At 45.5% G+C, this 11,996-nt stretch overlaps 1 protein-coding gene across 2 annotated transcripts; it reads right to left on the bottom strand.

The window, feature by feature from the left end:
* Nucleotides 1-3,314: 3,314 nt before the first annotated feature.
* Nucleotides 3,315-10,815, bottom strand: ZDHHC23 (zDHHC palmitoyltransferase 23). Of its 2 annotated transcripts, none has more exons than XM_081908524.1 (4): nt 10,161-10,815; nt 7,753-8,463; nt 6,147-6,314; nt 3,315-3,967 (listed from the first exon to the last, which is right to left on the bottom strand). In XM_081908524.1, exons 1-4 carry the CDS (start codon nt 10,301-10,303, stop codon nt 3,700-3,702), a joined length of 1,290 nt encoding a protein of 429 aa, XP_081764650.1. In that variant the 5' UTR covers nt 10,304-10,815; the 3' UTR covers nt 3,315-3,699. The 2 variants fall into 2 exon arrangements, with proteins under 2 accessions (XP_081764650.1, XP_081764649.1); XM_081908523.1 differs by having other exon boundaries at nt 7,753-9,029; nt 10,161-10,286.
* Nucleotides 10,816-11,996: the final 1,181 nt, after the last annotated feature.

The raw sequence follows: 11,996 nt of genomic DNA, 5'->3' as shown, positions 1-11,996 counted from the left end.
TGCACACAAATTGTGACTGTAGAGGTGGTTAAAAGAATAAAAAGCAAAAGAGAAATCAACTCAATCTTGGGTTGTTACCTTAATTTCTACAAGAGTAACCCAAAGGAATCTGTTAATGTTCTCTCCCACTCTCCAAAATTTGTAAGTAAACAGACTGAAGAAGATACACATCTGTTTGATTTTGCTTTATTACCAGCTTAGCTATCTTCAGTTGATTCAGAAGGTCCTTCAAGCCATTCAGAAGGTTTAAAATACATAACAGTTTTGGTTTACTACAGTCTTGGACTAAAGATGCACCTCTTTGCCTCCAACACCTGAGATGTACTGTATATTGTTCAGGACCCACCCAATTCCTGTGATTATTTGTATTAACTGTTTTTAATTCTGAATTTTAAATCATTGTAACCTGCCAGGGAGCCAGCTAGTGAAGGGCACATAATAAATTTGATGGTATTTTGTTTTTCCAGAGAATAGTATTTTTTTTATAACTCTGGGTACAATCACTCAACACTTATTTTTAAAACAAAATTTTATTTAACTGTGGTAACGACTGATCTCAAATGCAGGGCACATAATAAAATATCTCACAATTTCCCAAATACCTGGGGTTGGAGGAAAATTAAGAGAGAAGCAATTCAGATATTCTCCACACTGCCATCAAACTGATAAAACATGAGTTGCAGCAAGGTTTTTAAATAGAATTCAAGTTCTATACAGTAGAGCTTGGCAGAGGAATAAAGGCTTCCAGGAAGAGAAATGTCACTTAAAATATGACAGAAAAACATTTGTAATTGCACCATCCTGCCCCGCGGAGGCTAAATACATTCAAGATCAAGATTAAAAGTCATGTAACACATGATTAAGACACTGGACAGTAGGCAGTTATTACTTGCTCTAGAGAAAACGCTCTCGTAGCAAATTATTTTAAGACACTTGAAAGCAATCTACTTTGAAAGAAAAAAGCACCATTAAAAACAAGGAGAGGCTGAAATATCATTGGCCTGTTGGGAATAATCAATTTTTACTTAGCCATTTTAAAGAGATGAAGGAAATATCTAGATGTCTTGCTCCAGTCACTTGACACCTTTACAAAAAAAATGTATTCTGAAAAGTATAAATGCATCAGGTTTATTCCTAACATGGCTCACAGTAGCATTTTCATATTGCATGGGTTTGACTTTGACACCCCTGCAACAGCAACACAGGAAATCGTGTCCTTAAGAATTCACTGGTGTCTAATTGTGCAATACAGAAGAGCTTTTAAAAGGAATTTTGTTCAGATGAGCCCCCTTAACCCTCCAGTGAGGCACAGAAAGGATGAGCAAAGATTAAGCAGGTGAAAGGGAAGCTTGTGCTTCGTACTAGATACAGCCCAACCAAGTGTCATTACAGTATTGCCCTAAAAACAGAGAAGGCAAAACACAACTCCTGTTTCAGTAAAACGCTTGTGTGCTTGTTCTGTTGTCAAGTTGGCTTGTTCAAATAAACTGATTAATATTAACCACTTTGTCAGCTTGAAGGAAAGAAGCCAGTTTTTAAGCAAAGCTTCTGAATTCCTTCCACCTGCAGGGGGCAGCAGAGTGCAAACCTGAAGCTCAACACCACTGGACGGAAGCCATGCTAAACTACGGTTTAGTACAAGGTCCGAACTCAGCCAGTGTCTCCAGTTATATAGCACACACTGCTTTTTCAGCCAAAGATGTAACTATTTCAAACTGTCTGAGGAACATGTACATTTACTGACCAGAAGTGAACCAATGTGAAGAACTAAGAAACTAGAGAGTTCTAATTCCCACCTCACTCCAATTCCAAGTTGAATGCTACCATTATGCACGGAAACAACATGTCTCACCTTGAGTCTATATCACCTTGTTTAGAAGAACAGTTCTGTTGCTTTTTATCTCTTGGTAACATATAACATTAGGGACGCGGGTGGTGCTGTGGGTAAAACCTCAGCGCCTATGACTTGCCGATTGTATGGTCGGCGGTTTGAATCCCCGCGGCGGGGTGCGCTCCCGTTGCTCGGTCCCAGCGCCTGCCAACCTAGCAGTTCGAAAGCACCCTCGGGTGCAAGGGACCGCTTACTAGCGGGAAGGTAAACTGCGTTTCCGTGTGCGGCTCTGGCTCGCCAGAGTAGCTTCGTCATGCTGGCCACGTGACCCGGAAGTGTCTGCGGACAGCGCTGGCTCCCGGCCTCTAGAGTGAGATGAGTGCACAACCCTAGAGTCTGTCAAGACTGGCCCATACGGGCAGGGGTACCTTTAACATAACATATGAGTGGAACTGCAATATCTTATTTCAGCAGCAAGCAAGCCTTCCTTAAGCTGGTACCCTCCAGATGCTTTAGACTGCAGCACCCAGGTACAGAAAGCAGTAGATGTAAAAGCAGAATAAATCATTTTCTACCTCCATGGCTACCAATTATCTCAGTTCAATGAGGCCACCTGCCCTACAGCCCCATTATTGCACAATTCTCAATTCTCCCTCAATTCTCTTTCATTATTAAGTACTTTCTAATGCCAATTGTTTTTGTGCTTTTTAAAGTTTTTGGATCCAAGTGATTTAAGAGTTTATTTTAAGCTATTACAGCATGGGTAGGCAAACTACCCATCCGGCCCAATCGCCTTCTAAATCCAGGCCATGAACGGTCCAGGAATCAGCGTGTTTTTACATGAGTAGAATGCATCCTTTTATTTTAAATGCATCTCTGGGTTATTTGTGGGGCCTGCCTGGTGTTTTTACATGAGCAGAATGTGTGCTTTTATTTAAAATGCATCTCTGGGTTATTCGTGGAGCATAGGAATTCGTTCTTTTTCCAACCCCAAAATATAGTCTGCCCCCCCCCACAAAGTCTGAGGGACCGGGCCCCCTGCTGAAAGAGTTTGCTGACCCCTGAATTACCAATTTCATTTTTAACCTTTTTGAATGGACATGGGGGATGGGGAGAGAATAGACATTAATTAAATACAAATATTTTCTCTGGGGTGTTTTGAGAACACCATACACAAAACCACCCCTGCTATCCACCAGTCTCACAAATCACAGCTCCAAAGAAAACGTCTCACAAAGGCACTTAGTAGAACCACTGAAGCAAAGAGTTGGGGTGTATATATGTGGAAAAGTAACATCATTTGTCGGTTTTGGGAGGTTGTTTCTATTTTGCTCTTTTTCTGCATGGGGGTGGAAGTGCTGAGCAGCCACCCTTTTGATACCACCCATGGCCATCATCACCATTGACAAGCACAAAATAAAAGCTCATGGCCAGATGAACTTCCTTGTGGTACATTAAGATTAGTCAGCACAAGCACATTAAAAAATACACTACCTCTTCAGCACCGCAACCCAAAACCAGCGACCTCTTTGCCAGGTTAATGTCAGGAATGTTCCTGACAGTTAATGTGTATAATCCTTGTAAACAGCTATGTACACAGTCCATTGGCACAAGCGCATAGAACTATAGACTGAGACGCTAATCCAAAATTGGTAGCCTGCTGTGGCTAAGCAGGTGAGCACTTAAGATGCTAACATACATAGGCACCCCCATAACCAGGTCATTCGTGCCCAGCATTTGGAATATCGCATGTTTCTGAGAAAACGTTGCTCTTAAAATATGGCTTAAGAGATGAGAACTACCTGTCCCCTTAATGACTTCAGGTGTGGATGACAAGTTAACTAAATGTGATTGATAGGACGCTGCTTTCATACAATGTCTTCAGTGGAGCACTGCAGGTCGGATGAGCGCAAGGTCAAGAATTGGATCCAATTGTGCAGAATGCCCCGATGGTACTGGCCTGTGTCAACCACCATGCCCCATAACAGCCTCCGCCCAGTGTTCTCCTTCAAAGCAATTCGAGCTTCCCTCTCCGTCACGTTGTAGCTGATGTTCAAGAGCTGGATGAGAAGGATGTAGCCCATGCCGGAAGTTACAATGGTACAGTACCACACACAGGTGAACGAAAGGGCAGAACTAGAAGGGGGTGGAAACAGAAAGCAAGGAATCCGTTTTAATAGGGACACAACTGCATTGCTGTAGGGCTACAGAGAATAGGGGAGACTGACATACTATTTTGAGGGTAAATAGTAGTAACCTTTGGTGCCTTCCCATCTCAGATTCTGCATCACAGCAAATTGCAATCTCATTCCCCCACTTAAGTGCCTCATTTCATGGCAAAAATTATTTTTCAAACAGTCCATCATCTATGCCAGGCATAGGCAAACTTGTCCCTCCAAATGTTTTAGGGACTACAACTCCCATCATCCCTGACCACTGGTCCTGTTAGCTAGGGATGATGGGATTTGTAGTCCCAAAATATCTGGAAAGCAGAGTTTGCCTATTCCTGATCTATGCCTTACTATAAGGGAATAAGCATTGGGATTTGATTATTGCCAAGTTCAACAACCAGTTCTCTGCCCTATACTTCTGCTCTGCAAAAATGCCCATAGCAATGTAGTTGCACTCAGCTGGTTACAGACTGATCTCCCACACCCTGGGCATGCTATTTGAATATCTCTAAAGTATGGGTAGCCAGCACAGTGCCCTTCAGATGCTGAGGACCATAATGCCCATCAGTCCCTGCTAGCATAATCAGTGATGGGAACTGTATACCACAACATCTGTACCCCTTCTGCAAAGGCCACAGTTCTACACAACCACAATATTAAAGCTCCTTGCCCACGAAATCTATATAGCTATATTGTTACCATGGTAAAAGCACTACTAGTTGAGGGAAGAACCAAATTCACCATTTTAGATATGTGTGGGCAATAAACAGCCTGTGCTTAGATGTTCTTCAGTTGTTGCCCCTTAATTTCAAATGGGAAGGCTTGTACAAATTCTAAACTTGATTGCACTCAGTGAAACAGCACAAGCTATAGCCTGGCAATTCCAAACAGCAAGTAAATCCACAGGTGTAATTTGTACCAGAGAGTATTTAATTTCATCCAATTGTGTAAGTATGGAACTCGATCGAGGGGTGTGGAACTGGGCCCAGGTAGTACGTAAAAATTGAAAGTGCACTTACTCCCCATTCTTCCTAATCAGGTTGATCCTGTAAGTTTGCCTGCTCCACAAACAGTGTCATATTTTAGGTGCTGGGACAGGTGACCATGATTTAAGGTGTGGTTTGAACCAAACTATAATAATTAGGCCCACAGGCCTGTATAGGGTCATTTTTTTATGTTTGATGTTTTATTGCGTTTTTAGTATTTTGTTGGGAGTCGCTTAGAGTGGCTGGGGCAACCCAGACAGGTGGGAGGCATATAAATAATAAAATTATTATTATTAAGATTCCCTACAGATGTTAAAGACAGAATGGGATGGGAAGAAGATGACTCATAGATTTATCACAAGTCATTGAGAGTCAGCATGGTGTAATGGTTAGAATGTTGGCCTATGGCCTGGGAGACCAGGGTTTGAATCCCCTGAGTGACCTTTGGCCAGTCATTGTCTCTCCTTGGGAGGAAAAAAAAGGTATATAAATGCAATCAATCAATCAATCAACCAAGTGTCTAGAACAGAATGAGCTTTCAGTGGGGCAGGACTGGATTGAGAGGAAACCATAGCTGCATTCAAACAGACTGCAAGGCATGCAAGCCAATATCGAGGAACAGTCCATATCACTAGAGCTGGAACGTGAGACATACTGAGAAGGGAGGAAAGAAGATAACAACAATGGTTGTCAAGGACAGAAAAACCCCCTGATATGGAGCACCTGAAATGAGATAGCGGGCATTTGGAAATCATTAGGATTTGTGCATGCAAAGAGGAGGACGACAACACTACAATGTTCAGAATGCATCATCCTGGAAAGCAATTGCGCTTTTTGTTGTTAAAAGTGTAACCTGACCATGCAAAAGAACAAAAATAAAACAACCCAAAAAGGAACATGGGACTTTATCTTTGTTTCAACCACAAGAGTCTCATATGGTCACTTGGGCAAGTCGAACAAGCACAAAATAGTGTGCCTCAGCATGCCAATCTATGAAAGCTGCACAAAGCTTCCCAAGGACAAAGGTTTTGACATTAGCAGACATCCCAGCATGCACCTCGGGCCAAGATAGCAGAAGCCAGGCAGACCAGAGGACTGCCCCTCCGACAGAGGGTCATATCAGTAGTTTCTTATCCCATTGCAGAGTATTTCTCTCACCTGTAGTCTCCATAGACACCAGGACAGTAGAAGAGTGCCTTGATGGTAGCCTTTCCCCTACAGATGGTGTCCAGAGTCAGAGAAATCCCATACACTGATGTGAGCAGAAAAAGGGAGAGTGCAAGGATAAAGGCTTGGTGGTTCTGTTCCCCAACACAGCTGTTAATCCTCCAAGAGATAAAAGAAAAACTGTTTTTTACAAAAAAGTGGTGTAAGAAAACAAGGTGCCAGATTCTGGTGTCCATTAAGTATTCTGATGTCCAGCTGAGGAGCAGTTAACTATGGTTTGCAGCACAAGCACAATTTGCAGGTTTGGACAAAATGGCAATTGTTGGTTTGCCTCAATCCGCAAAAGGAGCCAGGGGTACACTGCAGGGGAGGGGGGGAGAACAACAGCTAGAGACTCATTGAAGGCTCATTTGCTAGGCACCAAACCATGACTGGGCATTATGTCTAAACCAGGCTAACAGAGAAGATTCATATAAACTAGGTTTTCAAACTAGCTTATGTAAGTAGAGCCAATATACAACAATCTGAACCACTTAAGACTAGCTGTTAGAAAGCTATAAAATTCTGCACTGTGGATATTCTGCACCCCAACAGATTTTTCACACACGAAATGTGAAATTTGTTACAATTCTAGGATTCTGTGACTTCCAGTGGTTCAATGCCCTGCACCTATCTCTAAATAGCCACTCTTCCCCCATTCCCTTTGGCCCAGACATTTGGAGGAAAAAACATGCCAATATTTTGACTGCTCAAATACCGGGAGAAGTATAGATTGTTTTAAAATCTGGCCCAATGTGAAGTGTGCAAGTTTGTTCTTGACTACAGAATGATTCCACCATCACCACTACACAAAGTAAGGTAAAGGTAAAGGTAAAGGTACCCCTGCCCGTACGGGCCAGTCTTGACAGACTCTGGGGTTGTGCGCCCATCTCACTTAAGAGGCCAGGGGCCAGCGCTGTCCGGAGACACTTCCGGGTCACGTGGCCAGCGTGACATCGCTGCTCTGGCGAGCCAGAGCCGCACACGGAAACGCCGTTTACCTTCCCGCTGGTAAGCGGTCCCTATTTATCTACTTGCACCTGGAGGTGCTTTCAAACTGCTAGGTTGGCAGGCGCTGGGACCGAGCAGCGGGAGCGCACCCCGCCGCAGGGATTCGAACCGCCGACCTTTCGATCGGCAAGTCCTAGGCGCTGAGGCTTTAACCCACAGCGCCACCTGCGTCCCTACACAAAGTACACCCCCCTAAATGCAACCATCAATGTATCACAACATTTACAACTGTTGATGGATAGCATAAAAAATTAAGTTCCCCTGGGGAGATTTGGCACTCCCTCAGCTTGTCTGGTTATGGAACAGAACATAAAGGATACTGAATGCAGGAAAGAGAACAGAAGGAAAGAGAACAGAACATAAAGGATACTGAACATAGGAAAGAGAACAGAACATAAAGGATACTGAATGCAGGAAAGAGCAATGCTGACAAGAGCCCAAACAAAGCAGAAAGGCCTTTTGGGGCAAGAGGAGATCCATGACTCATTGGTAACAAAGATATCAGAAAACAAATGCCAAAGCCAACTTGAAACTCCAAGGAACATACCAGACACAGTGATGATCCAGTCTCTTCACACACCTGCCACATATCCGGCAGTGCCCAGCTCGGGCTGGCCTAACCAAGTGACACTTGGTGCACCAGTCCTCCGTGATCCCACCTGTCCCTGCTTCCAACACATTGGCATAGCCCTCAGGGTAACTGTTCATTGCAATGTCAGGCACAGCTGCTCTGTAAAGCCCCTTGGAGCTCTCCAGGTCATTCCTGTTTGAGATGTTGTTATTGTTGACGTTGCCGCCTTGGCAAAGTGCTTTGTCACTGCTCGTTTGGCAGGGAAGGTAGCCAGGGTCTCTCTTGGCTTGAGACAGGGCCACCAGCATGAGGATTAAGCCACAGGTGAGAAGGATCACCTGGCTGATGCTCACGTGGCCCCGGGGTACCACCTCTTGGAGGAACACGTAGTACATGTAGCCTAAGGAGAACAGCCCTAGACTCAAGAAGAAAAGAGTCTGGCCCTTCTTCCTGTGTGTGAGGTAGTAATACCACAGCACCAGTACAGGAAGTGATATCAGGATGACAAGAGCCAAGAGGAGGTGCAAAGCTGCTATGTGAAGGAAGACAGGCAACAGGATGATTGGCGGGAGGAGGCTGATATCGACCTTTACAGCCCCCCTAAGCCACGGGAGGCGAAAGCGGTCTGTGATGGTGTCTGCAATTCTCTCTAGAGTTCCCGGGGGCAAAGATCTGCAAGTCAGCCACCTGTTAGGGAAAAGCACAGAGGTCTGCTCATGTAAGACTGAAGAGACCAAGAAATACATTTGTGTTGGCTTCTGTCACTCTCAGTCACTTTGCGTCAGATCTCACCAAGGTACAGCTGTTTGGTGCTGCTTCGGACAATTGTCAACTCCCTTGTGGATGAGCACATGTTTATATTCCCCTTATACATGTGATTGTTTTATTATGCATACAGACAGTGTAAAAAGGATGTGTGAAATGGCCATAATTCTTCAGTTTCTACCCGGAAATTTGAATAGTATTATGTGGGGCCACATCTCATCATATCCTCTTAATGCTCATCTGAAAATGATGAGTGTATCACATTGTCAGTAAATCCAGTTCTGTGAACTAGCCCTCAACTTTCTCAAGTTCTGTTCTTGTCTGGTCTGTCAGTTTACCTGGCAAAGAATCTCTCTGTAGAATAGGAGTGGGAATCACCATGGCCCTTCAGACGTTGTGGGGATGCAAACTCCCATCAGCCCCAAGCAGTATGGCCTATCACCAAGGATGATGGGAGTTGTAGTCCAATGGCTGCAGCCTCCCCATCCCTGATATAGAAAGACAAGGATTCACAAGCTCATGAGTTCACCCTACACTTTCAGTACACTGAATAGGGAAGATGGAATACATTTACGGCTCAGAGAAGTGTGTTGGGTTTTGTTTAGTTAAAGCAAGATCATTGTGGGAGAAAATGGCTGGAACCCCTCCACATAACTTCCATAAGCTCCAGACAGAAGTGGTCAGGGAATAACAGTCCAAGACCATCTAGAGAATCACAGGTTCCCCCATGCCTGCCTAAGGCCACTTCAAGCAAGAAATCATGTTTGTTTGTTTGTCTTGCAGGGAAGTTGCCCAAATTATGCAAGTACAGCTGGTCAACTTCCAACTGGGTAACCTTGACCAAGTATAACATAGGGAACACTTGCAAAGCTTTGCTTCACTGCATATGTGTCCTTGAAGGGAAGCCACACCAGAAAAAAATAACATTAAGAAGCAACCCTTACTCTCCAACATTATCATAGCAGGGGGTTGGTTTTTCCCCCTTCCTTCTTTTGGAAACTACTGCCCAGTGTTGACATTTGCCAATTTCAAAAACTTTTACAAATTCCCACAGTTACACCATTATTTTCTAGAAGGACTTTAGGAGTTGCATGTAATGCACTCAACAGGTAAGGTTTTCCATCTCTACAGAAAAGAAACAATTCTTCAGAATTTGTGCCTCATGGGGCTGTTAAAGGCATAGTAGCTCTGGTATATTTTTTTTAATTATTAATAATACCTCAAGCAACAGAGGTGGCCATCAGACAGAAATCCAGTGATTACCAGAATCACCACATGTGGAGCAAATGAAATACTCTTAATAGGGACAGAGCTCTGAAACCACACTCTGAATGCAGGCCCTTATATGCCTGAACTTTGAAGACAGGAGGAGGGAGCAGCTAAAGGCCACCCCAATGGCCACAACGGAAAGATCTCACTCAAGCCAAGAGCAGGGCAGCCACCAACAAGCTAACTACTAGCACATTGGCAAAGCTAAGCAGAGTCCGGCGTGGTTTCAAATTGGTCGGGGGAGAGGGCACGTGTTGGGAGATTTCTGCACTGCTAGATGACCCTCGAGAGTCCCTTCCAACTTTACAATTCTATGAGAAGTGCCAGCTGGGTGAAAGTTTCAGGCGTACCTTTCACAGCCCTCGTCGAGGTCCTCGCACTCGCAGAAACACGCCGCCAGGTGGCTCCTCTGGCCCTTCCGATCCAGGTACTCGCAGCAGCAGAGGGTCTCCTCCGCCTCGGGGCCTCTAACTTTCTTCCTCCCACGTTTCATGGTGGCAGCAGCAGCAATGGCCCCTCCCGCCCTCGCAAAGACCGGAGGGCAGGGAAAAAAGAGGCGCGGGGAACCTCTCTCGCAGCATGCAAAGGGCAGGGAACTCCAGGGGAAGTTCTCATTAAAGCCAGTAACCCAAAGAGGACTTTTGCAAACGAGCTGCGAAGGCAAAGGGGCAAGGCGACAGCAAAGAGCCTTTTGCAAACCCAAGGGACAGGAGGAAACGAAAGGGGAGAGGCGCGCAGCGATTTCCCTCTTGACTCCACCTGACACCTGTAACCAAGCGCCAGGCGGCAGCGAGGTTCTTCCCTTCCTGCAACTTGCTTCGCCTCCACCCGGGTATCTAGGTCTCCTCCGCCCGTTTGCAACCGATGCGCATCCAGTGACTTCTGCTCGCCTTCTAACTTCCCGGCTATCAAGGTGCAAAAAAGGAATTCTTGTTGGGCGGGGGGGGGAGCAGCTCCCAAACCCAACGTGCTCCTCCTTGGCCAACGAGGATTGGTTGGAATCTCTTCAGGCTCCGCCTCCCTTTTCTCTCCCGCCTGCCCCCGCCTTGCATCCAGGGCGCGCCCTGCCGTTCTCCCCTAAGCGACCTCGCCGCGCGACCTGAAGTTTTCTCAGCTTCCGGCTTCCTTGGCACGCCGGCCTCTTCCTATCCTCCCGTGACGTCACGGAGCCCTGCCCAATGCCCGCGGGGGGAGCGGAGAAAAAGCACTTGTGAGCGCCAGAAGTTCCGTCGCTGTAAAGGAAGAAAAAAGCCGCGCCTTCGAAGTTTGGATGGGGCTTCGGGAAGCAGCTCAGGAAAGGCGGAGGAAAGGACGGGAAAGAAACTGCAACACAAATTTGAGGCAGCCTTCAGATCCTAAGAAACCGTGTACTCAAAACTGCAGCGGCCAGTTCCAGGTTTTCCGCATCCCAGTTGCCAGCCTAGCCATAATAAAGGTGACCTGACCACTCCATAGGAAGAACCTAAGGAAATAGCCATAAACTCATAATGTTCTCTGGGTTTTCAAGCAGGAGTTTCTACCAGCCCTATCTGGAGATGGGGGGAACTGAACTTGGGACACAATGCATGCAAAGAAGTTCCTCCACCACGGAGTTGCTGCCTTTCAGTTGTAAGAGCACTTCTGACACTGCAAGCCACCCTCCCTGCAGGTCTGAAAATGTGAGGCAAACTGACAGCATGGTAAAGCTCTGCTGGATGAAATACAATTGCCTCTGGTCTGTTTTGGGGGTATCCTGCAACATATTTAAGTTTTTACTCTGCTAACTATACACTGGAATCTACTCTAAATCACTATTGAGTAGAATTTCATGACACATGCTCCATCCCAGTATGAAGTGATCCTTTGACAATGCAAGATCCTGAAGCATCCCAACCTTGTGACAAGAGTCATAGAAATAGAGGAACCGGGCACCCGACAATCAGCTTTGGGACACCCCAAATTAGGCACCTATACCTCCAGAAGCAAATTGAATCATCGAGTCCAATGCTTGGCTTGGGTATGCTGCAGGTTTTGGGTACCAGAGTCTGTGGTGCAAGTTGCCCATAATTCCTGAAACTTGTAGAAGTTAGAATTAAGGAAGGTTTGACAAAACTGTGCCAAACACTGCTGGGTTACGTTTAGGATAACAAGCTGTGCCACTTCACAAAGGCTGAAGTGGCCAGTCATTTAACTATCAATGCAAGTCC

The sequence above is a fragment of the Podarcis melisellensis genome (assembly GCF_964234715.1).
Source record: "Podarcis melisellensis genome assembly, chromosome: 4".
In the NCBI taxonomy this organism is placed as follows: domain Eukaryota; kingdom Metazoa; phylum Chordata; class Lepidosauria; order Squamata; family Lacertidae; genus Podarcis; species Podarcis melisellensis.
This window is presented reverse-complemented; position numbering and strand designations above follow the sequence as displayed.